The following is a 20002-nucleotide window of genomic DNA, read 5'->3' on the forward strand; positions in this document are numbered from 1 at the left end:
ACAAAACTATCATGTGCCACTGGCCACAGCTTGTTTGCACAGGTGTGGCAGCAAGGTGTCGCCCCGCCCCGAGGGGCCTGGGGCTGCAGAGGAGTCCAACCACATGGGCTCTGTGTCTCCCTGAGCCCCTCCCGGCCCTCCTCTCTCACCTGGAGAGCATCAAAGAGCTTCTGCACCTGAGACGCTGGGTCACCTGTGCCACACGTGCCCGCTCTCTCCTGTCCCAGTTCCCTCTGGACCTGAGAGAAACTTGTCCAGGTGGAGTTTCCCAAGTATGACCCCGATATGTCTGAGCTCTCCGGGTTCCAGGACCACCAGCTGACCATTGTCCACATGCATTGCTTGAGCCCCCCCGCCCCCCCCCCCCGCCCCCAGGCCACACTGGGACACTTCTGTATAGGTTTTTCTCAGGGTCTCCTGGAGAAAAGTGTTGCTCTCGCTCCTGCAGTCATCACTGTCTCCCCGTGTGCTCCTGTGCTGCCCCCATGGACCGCTGCAACCGTGCCCGCAGCCCCGGGTCTCCCGGGGGTCCCGTCTCACACAGACAGCCGCGCTGCACACGCAGGCGCTGGCGAGAATGCCATGTTGCTGTTCCAAAACCCGTTCCTTTTAGTGATCATATCCCCACCCACACCCCAGCCCTTGGCCTCCCTTCTGGAGATGCCAGCCTTGAGTTTCCAAATTCCCATAACTCTCTTTGTTTTGTAAATATATTTTTATTGTTTTCAGAGTGGAAGGGAGCAGGGGAGAGAGATAGACACATCAATGATGAGAGAGAATCATTGATCGGCTGCCTCCGGCACACCCCCTACTGGGGAGTGAGCCACAACCCAGACATGTGCCCTGACTGAGAATGGTACCGTGACTTCCTGGTTCATAGGTCAAGGCTCAACTATTGAGCCACACGGGCCGGGCCTGCAATATTCTTATGCTGATGATTTGATGTCCACACCACCCCACCCCCAAATAAGCTGCTCTCGGGGGTCAGAAATTCATCAAGGAATTCTGCCCAACCCTGGGCCTTCTCGTCAGGGGCAGCAGGAAAGAGACTCTGCTGCTTGCCCCTCACCCACCTATCACACACTCCCACCAGTCTCTCTAAGCAGAAGGAAGGCGTCATCCCTGAGTCAACACTAGCCTCCACTTAGACCCCCCACCACTCCCGTGTGATGGAATTTTTGCAAATTCTGTCTGACCAAGGAATTTCTAGACATTAAAAAGGGAGAGTACGGAAAGAAAAGCAAAACAGGTAAACGCAAAGGCCTTCGAATCAAAGATCTACTTCAACACGTTCATTTCACACACGAAGGAGTTGCCTCAAGTTCCACTTTGTCATCACCTGGATCTTTCTGTGATGCTAACTCTGAGACTGTAAGCCACTCTTCTGACGGTAGACAGGGTTCTCAGCCTTGGCACTGGCACCCCAGACACGTGGACGGGATAACACTTTGTTTGGAGGGGTCCTGTGCATTGTGGGATGCTAGCAGCACCCCTGACCTCCCCCCACTGGATAGCATCCCCAGTTGATAACATCCCCATTTCCCGTTGTCCTGGCCGCCCCCCTACCCCCCTAAGAACTGCCCTGTTACGTGTCAAGGCAGCAATGACAGTCTGGGCACATCACGCCAGCCTCCAAGGCGCACCTGTCCGTTGGCTTTAGAACGAGTCTAAAATCAATTGACTTGGTATAAAGTATTAATAAGTGATGTAACTCTCCTCTAGATCCCTTCTCTGGGAATGTGCTTCTGCGAGGAAAATAAAGAGGAAGGAAAGTGGGCGTTGGTGGCCCCCCCTGTGAAGACACTGACCCACGGCTCCAACTCCGCGTTTAACTGGAGGAACTGGATCCTGGGCAACTGAGAGCCCCCATTATGTTTGCACAGCTTCACAAGGAAGAGGCGAGACTCGTACGGAGGCTGAAAGATACTGTGCTGGGAAGGGACCTTAGTCCCGCCTGATGGGATTGGTAGAAGCACAAAGTGCACTTTTATGTTCCAGGCAGACCGCTGTGGCTTTCAGTTCCTGGCCGCCACCTGTGGGTCTGTGGCCCCTGCAGGCTCAGCTGCCCGATGCCACCTGTGACTTGTGTCTGCCATGTGGTTTGGAGGGCAATAAGAACTGTGACTCTAATTTCCAGGGATTAAAGACCCACCACACACACACCAAAGGTTATTTCCACTTTATTTTATACTAGTGGCCCGGTGCACAAAAATTTGTGCACTGGGGGGCGGGGGGGGGGGGGCAGGGAAGGTCCCTCAGCCCAGCCTGCACGCATTCACAGTCCAGGACCCCTTGGGGGATGTCCACCTGTCAACTTAGGCCCACTCCCCGGGGGGTACAGGCCTAAGCTTGCAGTCAGACATCCTTCTGGCAGCCAGGGAGCCCTCAGGGGATGTCCGACTAAAGGCTTAGGTCCCCAAGGGATCGGGTCTAAACCGTTAGTTGGACATTCTTAGTGCTGCCACGGAGGTGGGAGAGGCTCCTGCCACCACCACTGCGCTGGCCAGCCATGAGCCAGCTTCTGGCTGAGTGGCACTCCCCATATGGAAGTGCACTGACCACCAGGGGGCAGCTCCTGCATTGAGCGTCTGTCCCCTGGTGGCCAGTGTGCATCATAGCAACCGGTCATTTTGTCGTTCAGTCAATGTGCATATTAGCCTTTTATTATTATTATATAGGATGTCCCTATTTCCCTCCTTTTGTCCCCTCTCCCCAGCTCTTGCCCCCCACTTGTCTCTGGCCATCACCATACTGTTCTCTGTGTCCATGGGTTGTGCATATATTTTCTTTGGCTAATCCCTTCTTTAAATTCACTTCTTTAAATTTTTATTTTCAGATATGTGCTTATAACTGCACTATTATATATTTTCTATTATATCATTTAGAATTAAGATATTTTTTAATTGAACCCTTGTAAATTTTAGCACAATTTAATAAATTATGCTAGAAGCAATTAGAAGATTTTTCATGTAATGCATACACATTTCAATTAATATTTTATTAATTTTTTAATATTTCAATTTGAAATAATCTCATACATGTAAAAAAAACTATAAAATACTACAGCATATTATATGTACCCTTCGTCCAATTTCTTAGGTGTTAATAATTTAAACATAACCATTATACAACTAACAAAATTTGGAATATATTTTTCTTATAATCTCTTTAATGTTACTTAATCCATTTACTTTGTTTTTGTTAATCTTCACCCAAGGATATTTTGCCATTGAATTTTAGAGAGAGTGAAGGGAAAGGGAGAGACACATTGATTGGTTGCCTCCTGCACATGCTTTGATAGGGACTGGGGATCAAGCCAGCAACTGAGGTACATGCCCTTGACTGGAATCCAACCTGGGACCCTTTAGTCCACGGGCTAATGCTCTATCCACTGAGCAAAACAGGCTGCAGCTTAATTCATTTACTTTTAACTATATGTGTCTTTATATTTAAAGTGGGTTTTGTTTTTTGATTCACCCTCATAATCTGTCTTTTATTTGGTGCATTTATGCCACTGACTTTCAAAGTGCTTACTGATAGAGTTACTACCATATCAGGTGGCTTCCGGGGCTTCTGGGGCCGGCCTGCCTTGCCGCCCAGGACCCGCCAATTGGGTCCCGGGTGGCAAGGCAGGCCGGCTGTTGGGGCTTCTGGGGCGGGCCTGCCCTGGATGGCAGCGCACTGGCAGCTCGCGCTGTCCCACCCTGCCTGCAGTATGCAAATTAGCGCCATCTTTGTTGGCAGTTAATTTGCATATCGCACTGATTAGCCAATGGGAGGCATAGTGAAGGTACAGTCAATTACCATGTTTGTCTATTATTAGATAGGACTAGAGGCCCGGTGCACAAAATTCATTCACTGGGGGTGGGGGTTTCTCTCAGTCTGGCCTGTGCCCTCTCGCAGTCTGGGACCCCTTGCTCCTTACTGCTCGCCTACAGCAGAGGCGAAAGAGGCTACCATCACCACCGCTGCGCTCGCCAGCCATGAGTCTGGCTTCTGGCTGAGCAGCGCCCCCCGTGTGGGAGCGCACTGACCACCAGGGGCAGCTCCTGCATTGAGCGTCTGCCCCCGGTGGTCAGTGCGCATCATAGCGACTGGTCATTCTGCTGGTCATTCCACCATTCGGTCAATTTGCATATCAGGGTTTTATTATATAGGATGTTCCTATTTGCCAAGTTCCCAACTGTTTTTCCCTTTTGTATTTCAATCACTCTTTGGCTGTGTGGGGCAAACAGAGGCAGAACGTTCCATAAAAGGAGAAACCAGACCAACACCAGGAAACTGCTGCTTGGTGACCCCACCCCGGGTATTAGCTTCCTGTTGCTGCTGTAACAAGGCGCCATCACGGAGTGGTAAAGATAACACAAATTTTAACACACACACACACACACACACACACACATGATTTATTCTGTTGCATTTCTGGAGATCACAAGTTCTAAAACAGGTCAACAGGAGGCTCTGGGGGGGAATTTATTTCATTGCCTTTTCCAGCTTTTAAGGCACCCTACCCCCACTCCTTGCCCCATAGCACCTTCCTCCATTGTCAAAGACAGTGGTGCACATCTTCAAGTCTCTCTGGTCCCTCTGTCCACCATCTCGCTGCCTCTCACTCTGACCCTCCTGTCTCCCTTTTGTAAGGTCTTTTGTGGTGACATTGGGTCCATCCAGTGCAGATAATCCAGGATCATCTCTGCATCTCAGGATCCTTAGCTCAATCCCATCTGCAAAGGCCCTGAAAGGGAACACATGCACAAGTCTGGGAATTGGGATGCGGACATCTTTCAGGGCCACTCTTTTCAAAAAAAAAAATGTTTTTATTGATTTTTAGAGAGAAAGGAAGGGAGAGAGAGAGATGAGAGAGGAACATCATCAATCGGCTCCCTCTTGCACACAACCCCAGCATGTGCCCTGACCGGAAATTGAACCAGTGACCTCTCCTGGGTCAACACTCAACTGCTGAGCCAAACAGGCCAGGCTTCGGGGGGCATTCTTGAGCACATCACACCCCAGCATATCAGGGCTGCTATTACAGGGGCCCAGGTGTAAGGATTTGAGACACGCCCCCCTTGGTGTAGGTTGTTTTCAGCTTCTTCTTTATCTCTTTTGATCAAGTGGAGAGGGGAGGGGAGCTTTGAAAATGGGGAAAATGGGTTCTGCCCTGAATAATGAGTAAGACAAACCAGACAGGGACCCACGGCAGTGAAATCTGCCCAGATGACAGTTGTAAAATGGTACCTCTGACGTTGAGAAGTTGGTTCAGGTGGTTGATAGGGGTCTCACAGTGGTGTCCTCTCAGCCCAGCCCTGCGGAAGAAAAAGGAAAAGCCATCCAAGTGCTCAGAGTAGGACATAGTCATCCCTGGATGTGCTGCCCACCCCAGGCCCCCTGCTTGCTCCCCGGGTACCCAGTGCCACACCGACCTCACTAGTCATCATGAAGAATAAAAGCTTTGCAGGTCAAGCTAATGGCCACTAACAAATTTGGGGTTGTCCACAGGTGTCTGGATTCACCCTCCCAGGGGCAAGTCTTCTGGGTGTCATGCCCCTGGATAATATGAGGGGCACATCATGTCCTTTGCAAGGGACACCGAGAGGTGCTTAAATCTCCATCTCCAGGTCAAGTGTGCAAGAAACACCACTTTGTTTCTATTTTATAATTCTGGTTCTGACTAGACCCACCCCCCAAATTCTGCTGCAATGACAGAAAAGTCTAGTTTGTCATTCTTGGCTTCCAGAATGAACCTCATTGTAAGAACTGAGTCCTGGGAAATGGGCTGAATAAGGGCAGAGATCGAAGTGACTAAGTTTCCAACTTTATGAACTAACAAGAAACCAAATATTAAACAAAGAAAGAAAGATTTCTGACCACTGTCCTCTTCCTTCTTTCCTGTCCCGGAGCTGGTCCTTGTGTTTACAAACCTAGTCTGACCCCCCACTGACATCATCTGGAAATGGGCGTCCTGTTACCAGGGACTCCAACCTCCAACACCCATGACATGAGCACCTTGATTTCCTCACCTGTGGGCTCGAAAACACAAACCTGGAAGGGACTCTTGGGTTTTGACATGGTGGATATTAATTATATTAATATACCTCGTGGCACAATGGATGGAAGGTGGTGAAAATGGGAGGGGCAGCTGGCCTCAGGCTAGCAGCAAAGGAATCGAGGAGCCTAACTCGGTGCCTCTGCTGGAGAACTGCTTAGGGACAGGTCTGGGACCACTGCAACCTGGCCAACACTCTCCTGTGTTTATCTGAGAAGAGTCATCATCATTTTCCCCTGAATTAAGTCTTATTTTAGAACCAAATTTGGCATATTTTAGATATGAGTCATATTGGTGAATTTTATAGACTGAATTGTGTGTGTCTCTCATATTCATAAGTTGAAGTCCTAACCTCAGAACAGGCCTTTAAAAAGGTCATTAAAGTAAAATGAGGTCATTGGGGTGGACTGGTATCTTTATGAAAAGAGTAGATTAGGCCCTGACCGGTTTGGCTCAGTGGATAGAGCCTCAGCCTGTGGACTCAAGGGTCCCAGGTTCGATTCCGGTCAAGGGCATGTACCTTGGTTGCAGGCACATCCCCAGTGGGGAGTGTGCAGGAGGCGGCTGATCAATGTTTCTCTCTCGTCGATGTTTCTAACTCTCTAGCCCTCTCCTTTCCTCTCTGTAAAAAATCAATAAAATATTTTTTAAAAAAAAAGAGTAGATTAGAACACAGACACACACAGAGGGACAACCATGTGACCCATGATTGTGATGTACAGGTGTGGGGTCAAAGGTCAAACCTCAATTTGAACTTGTCCAATGGATGCCTTCTTGAGCACCCATGAGCTCCCTTGGGGGCTCCCAGAAATACGTGTTGTGTTTTATGAGAATCGCATGGGCATTCTTATTGTCTGGGTGCTTTCCTAGTGTCTTGAGGTAAAGGAGAGAGGGAATTCAGTCTGTAATCACTGTCCTAGCTCAGCCGGGAGTCCACTCCATCGCCATCTCCTATGGAGGGGCAGGTGTATGGCAATTCTTCATCCTAGGAGAAGACACGCTGAAAACCAGGGCAAGGCAACCTGGGAACTCTTAGTTTAAAGAACTGGAAGCACAGGCGATTTCAACAACAAAGGAGAATGAAAATTTTATTTGCAACTGTAAACCATTTTCACAAACAACTAAATACGAACGATCAGTAATGATTGGTGTTAACTCCCCGAGCACCAGGCGTTGGGTGGCACAGGCCCCTCACTTTGGGCCCATCTTAGTCTGGAGGATCGGATTGTCTAGGGTCATCTTCTTCGAAACCCACATTTCCTGGGAAGGAAAGGGAAACATGAGTATTTGATATGAACTTTTTTCTATTTTAAAATTCTTTATTTGCCGAGTCGGCATGTTGGACTGGATGGTTGTCCATGTGAGGCTGTCCTGTGCATCATAGAACATTTAGCCGCATCCCTGGCCTCCACCCCAGAAGATGCCAGTAGCACTGCCCACCACCCTGCCCAGCCCTCCAAGTCTAGATGCTGCCAAATGTCCCGGAGGCTAAAACCTCTGAGCCAAGGCAATGTCCTTCTGTCCAGGCTGTTTCAGGAACCTGAAGTCTCAGACACCAGCTGGTCCTGATGTCATGCCCCACTCTCTCCCAGCCTGGTTCTCGGATCCTCATCCTGAGTATTGCTCACACCAGACCCCTTCTCCTGCTCCCCCCACCTCGGGTTCTGGGTGGGGAAGGCCTTCCCAGGACCTGAGTGGCAGAAGCTTCTAGATTAATGGTACAGTCAAACCCATTTAAAAAGGGCTGGTCCCCGCCTGGCCAGTGTGGCTCAGTGGCTGAGCATTGACCATGCACCAAGAGGTCACCGTTTTGATTCCTGTTCAGGGCACATGCCCGGGTTGGGGGATTCCATCCCAGTAGGGGGCGTGCAGGAGGCAACTGGTCAATATTTATCTCTCATTGATGTTCCTGTCTCTCTCTCTCTCCCTTCTAAGAATCTATTTAAAAATATATATATTTTTTATGATAAAGGACTGGTTCCCAACATTGCCAGCTCCTACCCCTGTGCCCCAGCCCTGCTAAACCATGTGACAACACACAGCCAAGCTCTGCGTTTCTAGCGGAGGCCTGCTCGCCTGGTATAAACGGAGATTAGCAAAGAGCAGAGAGAGAGTGTCCGCGGGACCTGCTGTCCCTGCCGTCGCGAGAGGTTTGCAGGAGCACCGGGGAAGGAGCAGCACCCCTGTGGGTCCCACGTGAGTTCACAGAAGGTGCTCAGAGACCTTCTCCCAGCCTGGCCCAGGGTGGGGGTCAAAGGGAAGAGATCCTCCCAGCCTGCCCAGCGTGTGTGACCCCCCAGAGCTCAGGCTCACCCTGCTGGTCTATGTTGTCGAAGCGGAACTCCTCCCGGCCGTACTCGCCCTCCTCCCTGAAGTTATCAGCGTCTTCCTCTCCGGGCCTCATGAAATCGGCCTCCCCATCTGAGAGATCCGCTAGGGGCTGGGCCTCCTCCCCAAGCTCTCCCCGGGCTGCGAAGAGACAAAGGAAGACAGCGTCCAGCAGGGCGCAGGCCTGTGCAGGGCGGCCGCTTCCTCCCCCGCTCGGGACCCACTCTCCCTCCCGCACCCAGCTTCTCCCTCATGCCTCCCCAGGGGACGTCACCCAGCTCCAGCCCAGGCCGGGCCAGCAGAGCATCTGTCCCCGGTCACAGTGACCATTCTGGGAGGATGACTATGTCCCCAGGGTTCTGAGGATCAGACTGAGAAATAAGCTCTCTGTTCCCCAGGGCTCTTGAGCTGACTGGGTGACAATCTGATAAAGTCATTGGGATGAGTCTCCAAGGGGAAGAGAGCAGATCCCCTGCCTGTGAGAGGAGAGACCCAGAGCTGCGGCCTGACCCAGCCACGCCTGAAGCTGGCTCCACCCGACCTCCCAGCTGTGTGAGCCAATGAACTGTGTTATTTCACTGAGGCCAGCTTGACCCAGCTTCTAATCACTTGCAATTCTCCAGCATCCCAGGCCGCCTAACTGCCCCTCGGGAAGACCCTTCTTCTGGGAAGGGCTCGTCCCCCAGCTGCTGTCAGCTGGCTTTCCTGAGGCCACGCCCACAGGCAACCATTGACCCAGGTGAGGGGAGAAGTGTTCCAAGGGACTTTAGCGCCAGGGGCTTCCCATGGAGTCAGCCAAGGTGTTCGAGGGCCTGAGCCATGGCTGGGCTCTATGCACTCAGTCCTACTGATTCAGGGCTTGGAGGCCCGGGTCCCAGATCCTCTCCCTCATACCCCATGCACACGGGAGGAGCCAGGTGGTGGCTCCCCCAGGAGCCCGGCCACAGCGGCCTATGCAGAGGCTGTGCTCAGCCCGCCCCGCCCCACGCCGGCAGGGGCCATACCCTCAGCTGCCGGGGTCTCCTCCTGGCCAGGCACATCCGTGGGCGGCGGCTCTTCAACAAGGGTCGGTGTCCACAAGGCCAACTCTGTGATTTTGATAGCTTTCCATTTTGGAACGGCAGTTATTACCGACTCCTCCTCCTCTTCCTCTTCCACTCTTTCCTATTTGAAGTTTAAAAATGTGAACTTGCCTACATTTGTGTAAACGAGGTGTGGGGTACTTAGAGGAAGGAGAGAAAGGGCAGGTGTGTCAGTGCATTTGAGCATGATCACAGCACCATTCAGAGAGCAGATCAGTTGCCGGCTTCCCAGGTACCGTCTACGCGGCTCTGGAAGGCACTGGGATGGGAAACGGAAGGGCAGCGGGACACTGTGCCTACCCACTCCCTGCTGGAGCCTGGAACGCCTGCGGACTCACTCCCCAGCCCTGGAACAGGTAAGATGTGACCAGGCCAAAATGCGCTTCTCCATGCGCCGCTCAGCTACATTTTCCTGCTCTAAGATTCCTTCTACATAATACAGCTAACACTGCAGGAAGAACAGGCCTCGCAGCCTGCTAAGACAACCTTGCAACGATGTTGAAGGGGATAAAGACTGAAGCTCTAGTTTCAAGGATTCTGGAGGGAAAATAAAATTCCAGAGCAGCTACTTCCCATGGCTCAGCCACAGGAGGAAAGCCACGGCATGCCACGACCCCGCGCCACGAAGCACAGGCCTGAAGCCAAATCCACGTGCTTGTCTCCATGGCCAGCATCCACTTTTATTCCATTTTCAGTTTTGTAAACGTTGCTCACAATGAGCTAAATTGACGCCATGAGTCATGAAACGGTTGCAACGTGTACTTTGAAAAACATTGTTCCAGGACTAGCGTCGGTAAACTTTCCTAACAACTATCCAGGGCTCTGCTGGCCACCGGGTGTCTGTGGCCACTACGCACCCTGCCGTTGTCACAAAACAGCCTCGGGTGACGGTAAATGAGCAGTGTGGCTGGGCTCCAGAAACCTCATCTACAAAACAGGACATGGAGCCACGTGCTCTGAGGGTGAGGATGTAAACGGTGCAGCCACGAAGGAAAACTGGGAAGTTCCTCAAAAAACTAACCACAGAGTCACCTTATGACCCAGCAATGCCACTCGGAGGTATACATCCAAAAGGACTGAACATAGAGACTCAGATATTTATAGACCAATGTCTACTGCAGCATTATTCGCAGTAGCCAGGAGGTAGAAGCAACCCACGTGTCCATCAATGGGTGTTACTCAGCCATTAAAAGGACATTCTGACACCTGTTAGAACATGGCCAAACACTGAAAACACTATACTAAGTGGAAATCCAGACACAAAGGACAAATCCCACTCATATGATCCCACTCATATGAAACATCTAGAACAGGCAAATTCATAGACAGAAGGTAAATCAGAAGTGACAACTGGGGGTAGGGGGAGGAAGATATTGTTCAACGGAGACAGAGTTTGGAGATAAAAAGAGTTTCAGAGATGGATGGCAGTAATGGCTGCATGACAGGTGAACGGATTAAATGCCACAGGAGTGTACACTTACAAATGGTTGAAATTGCAAGTAGTGTATGTATTTTAGCACAGTTGAAAAACAATCAAAACAGGCTGCCACCAGGTTTGGTCCATGGCTGCAGATCACCACCCCTTCGCTAAGGGACTGCACTCCCCTTTGGGAGCCAGAAGTGAAAATGTAGGCTTTTCTGTTTCATCACAGTCTGACCCTCACCAGAGCACAGTGGTCGCCGTGGACAAAGGTCCTCGAGTCAAGTGTGCTAGTTCACGGAGTTATTCCCAAATGTGGATGGCGGTGGAGGTCTATACCAATGTTTCCCCCCTTAGATGTCCTTCCAACTTGCTTCTCATCGTCCTGAAATACTGACTTCTTTTTCTTTTTATTCAATTTATTGGGGTGACATTGGTCAATATGATTATACAGGTTTCAGGTATGAGTTCTTATGTTACAAAATCTGTATATTGCACCGTGTGCCCACCGCCCAAAATCAAACCTCCTCCTGTCACCATAGATTAGGACGCCCTTCCCCACTCAGAAAAAGCTAAGAACCATATGATTTCACTCAACAGTGTGGTGGCTGCCAGAGGGGAAGGGGGTGAAATACTGACTTCTAATTTAACTTTTGCCCCAAGGGCCTAAAACTGAAAAATACTTAATAAGATGTGTGTGGGTTTGTTTGTTTTTTATCACTTCACAAGTTAAAACAACTGCTCCATCACCAATAAGACCATGGAGGCTAGATTTGTGACTAGTGGCAGCACAGTGAATAGCAGGTCCTTCAAGGGCCATGTAAGAGGTGTCCAACCGCAGGGAGAGCGAAAGCAGGAAACAGTTGCTGTCGATCGAACAGCAAAGCCAGTCAAATGTGTGTTAAGTTCGGGGCTGGTGTGGGGGCGACACAGAGATGAACGTGCTGAGTAGTAGAACCGCGTGGGAAGGTGGCGTGTCCCGAGGACTTCTGGACACCCTCCTCACACTCAGACTGGACGTCCTGGGAACCAAGAAGACATGATGCTCAGGGGTAGTGGGGGCCTCATTTTTAGCAGCAAAACCAATCATTCCAGCCATGTCCTGTTTTACAGTTAACTGGGAAAATGACCTGGCCAAGGGGGTCACTGAGATTCTGGTCACAGGAAGAAGGTGGACATCAACCCACAGACCTTGGGGAACCACGGGCTGCTTTGGGGCACACGGTGGCTGTGGTGGAGTGATACAAGGGAAGTAGAACACCACAGGGGAAGGAACCAGGAGAAGAGGGGGGCTGAGGGCCTGCCTAGTGGGGGGATGCCCTGGTGGGGTGCCCTGGGTGAGCCTTGGGATTGGGGGAGTGATGGGTGATGCCTGAGGTATTTTACTAAATTTCCTATTATCTACAGGCCTTAGTCAGCCAATAATAGCAGGAATACACACACACACACACACACACACACACATTTAGATGCCTAAGAATGACAAATTAGCTGGCTAATTTCAAAACGAACCACAGAATATCAATTTAGTATTAATATTAATGTTAAGTATTAGAAAGGAACAAAAAGAGAAAATTGTAAGTGGCGTGAGTCATCCAAATATACCCGAAGCACTGGCTTGTTGCACGATTTGGTGACATCGCCGTGACAGAGTTCAGTGGACTGTTTCTGGGCCCGACCTGCCCAGAGCCCTCTGGCTGGCTCAGAATTAGCTGGTTTCTCTGCAGGAAACCAGGCCTGGCTTTCAGCAATCACTGTGATATGATCTCGTTGCGTTCTGGCAATGCAGTTCCAGACTAACAGAGGCAAGTGAAGAAGGAGCGGGGAAACGGGAAAGTCCCTGAGAGCTGGCACCACTCTCCTCTGCTCCCTCTAGGGCAGCAGTTCAACCTGTGGGTCGCGACCCCTCTGGTGGTCGAACGACCCATTCACAGGGGTCACCTAAGACCATCCTGCATATCAGATATTTACATGATGATTCATAACAGTAGCAACATTACAGTTATGAAGTAGCAATGAAAATAATTTTATGGTTGGGTCACAACATGAGGAACTGTATTTAAAGGGCCAGAAGGTTGAGAACCACTGCTCTAGGGGGTCGATGTCTCTGGGCAGCTCTCTTGCCCACAAGTGCAGGAGACGACAAATCCCCTGCCACTTACCGCATCTGTGACCCGATACTCCCCGTGCTGCTCACATCCAATGTCAAACACATACTTCCCGGGGCCCATAGGCTACAAGCAAAGAGAAACCAAGAGGTACTTCACTCTTGAGAGTCAGCACCCAATAGGTAGTCCAAAATGCTTTAGAAATGCTACCCCCATAAAACCTACCTGCGTCGTGCGACTGGGGGGGGAGGTCCAACATAGGTCAAAGAATGTGTTTAAGAACTAACGGCTAACGAAATTGCAAAGTACGCGGCCTATTTTGTTTGTTTTTAAAAACTTAACTACATTTAATCCCTTTATACAAGTAATGCATTTATTATAAAAGTTTAAGTCCGCAGCCACAGGCAAACTAGATAGAGACAGAACTACTAATAACATTTTGATGTAATCTCTGTAACCTTGTTTCTAGGACAGAGGGGTCTTGATTTAAAATCTGATCATAATTACATATACTGACTGCTACTCTGTTTTTACTAGACATATGGCATGAGTACCTTCCCATATGTCCAAATGTTCTTCCACAGCACCAGTTGTCAACCTGTATTTTATTTCATCTGAGAATTATAATCTATTTTACTTATTCACTATTGCCAATATTTGGTCTGCTCACACTTTTCTTGGACAAAGACTGCCAGAGTAAACATATTCTGGGTTAAATCACTGTGTACACTTTGGAGAGTTCCCTCTGGGTAAAGTTTCAGAAATAACATTTCTGGACAAAAGTTTGCACAGTATATATACATGAGAATGAGGCTCCCACAGAAGCAAGTAAGAGCCTCTTTGTCCTCAAACCCTTGTTTTTTTCTGGACCTTAACATTTTGTTCTATCTTTACATTTTTAAATATATAAACAAATCATTGTAAGTCATACCTTTTAAGTTATTTAGTAAGGTTAAATATTTTTTAATATTTTGACCATTTAAATCACATTGATTGATGTGAGTCTTTTATATATTAACTGTTGCACATGTCCTAACCCCATTCATCATATAACTCTTACTAGTAAATTTCCTTTCTAGTATTTTCTAATCTCTAAGGGATTGTTATTTGTAGGGTGCGGCTACAGGGTTAAGCCTCGGACTGACCTGTGGCAGGGCCACAAATAAGTCCCAGTTTGGAGGGCAGAGCCCTCTTAGCATAATTAAGCTTAACCTTATAACCCTCCCTAGTTCCTTCCTCGGTAGCTAATGGGCTGTGGGAGGTGCAGTAAGTTCTGCCAAAACAAGGTGAAACTCACAAAAACATTGCAACCATGTTCACTACTTCCTTGTTTTGCTTTGACTATAAAATAAAGCCTCGGCTTGGAGGCTGGATCTTTCTGTGTCCTCATCCAGGCATGGGAGATCCACCAGGCCCCAGCTGTATTCTCTTTGTCTGTCTTCTTTAATCCTTCACCACCGCTCCTCAGGTTCGCCCTTGGCCGTGCTGGCATGGCACGGTTTTTATTAGGCAAAATCTCCTGGCTTTTTGTTTAGAAAGTTTTCCTCATTTCAAAGTTAATAACCTATTTTTTCTCGCAGTGATTTTTGTTTATATTTAAATCTTCATTTCTTCTAGGAAGCGTCTTTATCTATAAGCTGGAGGACAAACGCTGATTTTCTTTTTCCGCCCAAACGGTTACCAGCACCATTTCTTGACTTCTCCCATGATTTCCTTGGTAATCTGAAATGACATCCTTATCACACATCCTTGCATCTGTCACGAGACTTGCTGCTTCTCTGACCTGTGTATCTCCATCCTAATGATTACCCACATGGGCAATGCTGGGAACCACATGGGCAATGTGTAGGTTTGAGGAGAATGCGCTGCTTTGCAAAGACTAACAGGAGAATCTGAAATTAGGGCTCGATCATATGTAAATGAAATCTGAGTTTAAGAGAGCCTGAGGCTCCTTCACTGGATCCATTAAGTAATCCCAATGTCAACATCTCACAGCGTTCACTTGCCCAGCAAACTCTTTCTTCAGGGACAGTGTCTGCTCAGCCCCTGATCAGAGCCACAGGAACGCCAGGCTGGTAGGTTCTGAGTCAGTCGGGGTTTCTCTGCACCCCACCAGGGCTCGGACAGAAGGGCAAGCAGAGCCACAAAGTCCTGCCCACGGAGATGACCGGAGTGAGTACTGCAACCTGGAGGCCTCAGACCCAAGGTCTGGTGCTCCAAGCGGTTCTCCGGTCCCACAACCACCAGGTGAGGAGGGGCTCATGATCTTCCTCCCCAGCTCCAGCCCTGCGCCCATCCCCCCTCCCAGGGGAGAGAAAGTCAGAACCCCACATGCTCAACCACAGAAAACGTTCAGCCGTTCCCGGCAAACGAGGGTCTCACATCTGATTCCCCCGTGAGACTGAGCACACACAAGAGGGCAACATGCCCCGTGTTATGGGGACGTGCCCGGCCACTGCTGGGAGAGACTGGGATTTACTGAGATGCAGAGAAACTGGGCAGGCGCCCCGCCCCCCCAACTCTGCCCTCTGTGGGTTATCCGGATGCTCAGAGGTAGACACCATTGCCCTGTTTTCCATATGCGGAGGGATGGAGGGTTTCCCCGGGTTTCCAGTATTTCCCGGGCACACGGATACTCAAGCTGGGGAGAAGGGGGTACTGAGGATTTCACGGGCAAACATCACTTCCCGCTGACTTACGTTTTTGTTCGAGAACTTGCCCTGGTACCTGTGGTTCAGGTGAATGATCTCGGCTGCGCCCTCCTGCTGTCCATTCACCCAGGTCCCCACGTACTTGCTGCCGGTCTCTGCGTAGAAATAGGTGCCTTGCCCATGCCTGGGGGAGACAGGGGCACAGAGCCTTTAGATCCGAAGCATAAGAAACCTACCGGGTGTGTGGGCAGGCCGTTCACTGAGGGCCCTAGGCTGACACAGGGTCACGGCCATCATCTTCTATCTCTGCCCCAGCAGAGCATGGCTCCTGCTCCCTGTGACCACGCATGGGGCGGGCATCGCCTGCCGGACAGCGGGGCCTTCCTGCGGGTCAGCTGGTCCTCACGTGAAGAGCAGTGCTCCTGGGAGCCGAGGCTTAGTCCCCAGAAGGTTCTTGCTCTGTGCCCTCACCCCCCAGGGCCCTGGGGTGCAGGACCCACATGCTTTCCCCCATGGGTCTGCACCTGCATCGTCCAGCAGCCTCGCCTGAAAGCCTGGCAGGGTTTGAACTGCCTGGCAGACTTGGCACGTGAACTTTTGTCATGATTCTGTTTCTTAATAAGACATCGTCATATTCTCATTACATGAATTATCTATAGGACTAAAGAGAGAACCGAACCTTTGGTGGGCGAACCACTCTCCAGTGTAGGTGTCGTTGTTGACATAGTAGTAGACGCCGTGGCCTTGCCTCAGGTCATCCACCCACTCCCCTGGAAGACACGACACAAAAGCAAGCCCTGTGAGAAGGGAACCCGCCCTTCACCCCTTCACCGCTGTCCCTTTCCACTCCGACTCCCCGCCGGCCCCTACCTCCCGGCCGGATGGCATGGAGTAGAAAGCTGGCTGAGGGAGGCTGAGTCACACGGTAACTGAGCACGGGGGTGGGCCCGTGTATGCATCAGGGCCACAGTCACGTGTGTGTGGCCAGCAGCACAGCAAGGGTTCAAACCAGGGCTTGCCTGCCCTGTTGCCAACGGTGCCAGCACCACACTCCTCTGCCTTGTGTGTGGTTAGGGATCCAGCAACCACGTCAAGGCTCGATCCTGGCCAGGTGCCAGCATTTCACTCCATTCCCCACCTCACCCCTGGTTCCTAAGAGGTGATGACATCCCACACGTAAGTGGTTACGCAGCCAACATTCACTGGGTGTTCCCCATGCATCAAGCATGATTCTGCGTGTTCCACATGTAGTAATTCCCTGCAAATGAGAAGCCAAGGCACGGAGGGATGGGGTCCCCTGGACAAGGTCACACCGTGTCGTTTGGGGTCACACTCTGTGGGGAAATCTGATGAAACTAGATAACTTCTTCCCAGAAAGGAAGCCCAGAACACAGAATTCTGCACAGTTTCTGAAGGCTCGTGCCCACTCCCCACTTGTCTCTCTTCCCAGGAACTTCCTTTATCCCTTGTTGGGATTAGACTAACACTATAGGCACCACCAGATGACAATGGTGCTGGGGCAGCAGTGGGGTTCTTGGAAATAAGGGAGCCAGGATCTTCCTGAGACATAACACTGGCATGTAAAGACCTATCGCGGAAATAAGAACACCAGGTTAGCTCAGCCGGCATTGCTCAGTGGTTGACCATCGACCTATAAACAGGGAGGTCAGGGTTCGATTCCTGGTCAGGACACATGCCCAGGTTGTGGGCTCCATCCCCAGTAGGGGGCATGCAGGAGGCAGCTGATAAATGATTCTCTCTCATCATTGTTGTTTCTATCTCTCTCTCCCTCTCCCTTCCTCTCTGAAATCAATTAAAAAAATATTTAAAAAAAAAAAAAAGAACACTAGTTTAACAAGGCAGAATGCCTCTCTGCCCAGCCGCCCTCAGTGAAGGCACTACCAGGTCTAAACAGGCAGTGTGTTCCTCAGAAGAGAGGTCTACCAGAAATGGAGACAGCAAAAACAACTTCAAAGAGACAGATGCTACCAAGCGTTGGACATCCTGGGTGCAGCCCACTCCCCAAGGTCTGTGCTTGCCCAGCAGCCTCCCTCTCTGGCATCTGCTTCTCAGGACACAGGCTCACAGAGGAGAATTTGCTGGGCACAGGGACAGTCCCATTTGTCATAATTACAAGGCTTTCTGGTTTCTGCATCAACCCTGTGAACACAGGAACACAGTGTGTGTGTGTTGAGTGACTGACTAATCCAGAGGACTTTAAACTTTCTCATTCTTCTCAGTAGTCACAGAAGAGTTCAATCCCAAAAGCAGACGTCTGCGGCACAAGAAGCTGCTTTGCGAGAACATTTTACCTTCATATCGTGATCCGTCCGGGTATATAAAAATGCCTTGACCATGTTTTTTATTTTTAACGTATTCTCCAGTGTATCGAGCACCATTTTTAAATTTGTAGATGCCCTGAAACACATTGATTATAGGATTCATATCATTCCTGAGTTAAATACTCGCTAGTAGAGCATTAAATATAGAAAACTACCCACGCGAGTCACCGGTTCTGACCTGGCCGTGTCTTTTTCCGTGTTCATAGCTCCCCTCATAGGTGTCCCCATTGGGCAGTCTGGCTCTCCCGTGGCCGTGCCTCTCACCTGCCTCATTTCTTTCCCCTTCATATTCCTGGCAACAACAAGAAAGTCAGCATAATTACAGCTGCCGCCGTTTGAGTGCCAACCATGTGCTAAGCATTTTATAAATAGTATCCCACTGAATCCTCCCAGTCCTCGGAAAGGCAGCTAACCATACCTGGGCACTAAAAAGTTACAAACCTGCCTGGCTGTTTTGGCTCAGTGGATAGAGCATTGGCCTGCGGACTGAAGGGTTCTGAGTTTGATTCCGGTCAAGGGCACAGACCAGGGTTGCAGATTCCATCCCAGTAGGGGGTGTGCAGGAGGCAGCCAATCAATGGTTCTCATCATTGATATCTCTCTCTCTCTCTCTCTCTCTCTCTCTCTCTCTCTCTCCCTTCCTCTCTGAAATCAACTTTTAGAAAAAAGTTACAAGTCCAGTGGGGCCATTTGAGGAGAGAAACTAGACAACTGACTGGGCAGGTGTTGTAGGTTGGGTTCCCTCAGAAGCAGACCCTGAGCAAGTGGATTTTTTTAAGTGCTCCAGGGAGAAACCAGGAAGGGGTAACAGATACGGCAGAGGAGGCCACCAAGCACGGCTCATGTCCAGTGATGTCCCGGACTCCGCCGCAGCACACAGGGCATTCTGGAGTGCAAATCACTGCAGCTTGCCCTGGTTTTCAGCACCAGCCGCTGGCTGCCTAGGGTTGGGCTCCTGGCACTTCTGGCTTCCAGGTGGCTCCAGTGCATGGAGAGGCTCATGCAGCAGTAAAGCAAGTAGGAGCTGGGAGATGGAGGTACAGAACTAGTTAAAAGGTATGGTAGCCACAGAAGAGGCGCTAGGTTTTTCTGTTAATTGGAAACTATTTCAGCCCTGTGCCCTGCGCACACACAGAGGTCAAGGCTAGGAAATGGCCTCCCTCTGGCTTAGAGAGGTTAATCTCCCCACATATGCTCACACAGAGCCCGCTCACCTCACTGTGCGTGCCTTACCTCCTATTGCCTGAATCAAGGAACAATTCCAATAACCTGGGTCGGTCCCACAAGAGTGAAGAAAGCACAGCTGATTCTAGACCTAACTGGTGAGGTAATGGCAGGGAGGAGGATGCTTGGGCCTTTGACTTGGAAATCTTTGCCTTTAACGGGAGGAGGGTTGGGGAGGGGGACAGAGCGAGAAGGGATGTGGCCAGCTGACGTCATGACGTTTCCCCTTTCACCACCGACTTCCAAGACGCAGCGCCCACTGTGGCCCGCGTGCTCTTCGTCCCTGGCTGGGCCCCCCGGAGCAGGGGGCGGGGGCGGGAGTGGGGGGGGGGCCGTAACTGGCCTCCAGACCTCCCTATTGTGCGAACGCGACCTGGCCTCCGGGGGTCCGCCTGCCTCCGCGCACCCCGGGAAGCCCTTCCCTCTGCTGGAGCTCTCACCCCAAGATCAGTTTCTCCCTCCTCCTCCAACTCCTCCGAGCCCAGGTCCGACATGGCCTCGCCTCAACCTAGATCCCCGCCTCCGCCGCCGCCGCCGCCGGCGCCACTTTAGTCCGTAAGTACCACCACCGCGTCCCCCGTCGCCATAGAGACGCGTCCAGCCCCGCCTCCCTCCCGGAGCGGGCGGAGGGATGGGACGGCGCCTGGAGGAGCCACCCCGCAACCCTCGGGTGCTGTCATAGCAACGGGACACATCGGCCAATCGCCGCCCGGGACGATAGGGGAGGCGGGGCCTGGGGCGGACTCGGTACCCGCCCGCTGTCTAACCCGATGCCACGTGGCTGACCCAGGAATCCCTGCT

At 50.8% G+C, this 20002-nt stretch overlaps 2 protein-coding genes across 3 annotated transcripts in view; one reads left to right on the forward strand and one right to left on the reverse strand.

Moving 5' to 3' along the window:
* The window catches only part of UBASH3A (ubiquitin associated and SH3 domain containing A), a 42171-nt gene extending 40007 nt beyond the window's left edge, over nucleotides 1-2164 (forward strand). For both annotated transcript variants that reach the window (XM_081088209.1, XM_081088208.1), the window contains exon 14: nucleotides 1723-2164. In XM_081088209.1, the coding sequence (XP_080944335.1) occupies nucleotides 1723-1860 (138 nt within the window). In that variant the 3' untranslated portion in view covers nucleotides 1861-2164. The remainder of the gene's footprint in view (nucleotides 1-1722) is intronic.
* A 4946-nt stretch (nucleotides 2165-7110) lies between these two features.
* RSPH1 (radial spoke head component 1) lies at nucleotides 7111-19783 on the reverse strand. Its single transcript, XM_081088018.1, has 9 exons — nucleotides 19642-19783; nucleotides 18156-18269; nucleotides 17948-18053; nucleotides 16315-16405; nucleotides 15684-15819; nucleotides 13039-13110; nucleotides 9379-9538; nucleotides 8360-8515; nucleotides 7111-7306 (listed from the first exon to the last, which is right to left on the reverse strand). The coding sequence occupies exons 1-9, from the start codon at nucleotides 19693-19695 to the stop codon at nucleotides 7254-7256; spliced, it is 942 nt and encodes a 313-aa protein (XP_080944144.1). The 5' UTR covers nucleotides 19696-19783; the 3' UTR covers nucleotides 7111-7253.
* Between the last annotated feature and the right edge of the window lie 219 nt (nucleotides 19784-20002).

This window comes from Myotis nattereri (assembly GCF_964212035.1).
Source record: "Myotis nattereri genome assembly, chromosome: 3".
Classification (NCBI taxonomy): Eukaryota; Metazoa; Chordata; class Mammalia; order Chiroptera; family Vespertilionidae; genus Myotis; species Myotis nattereri.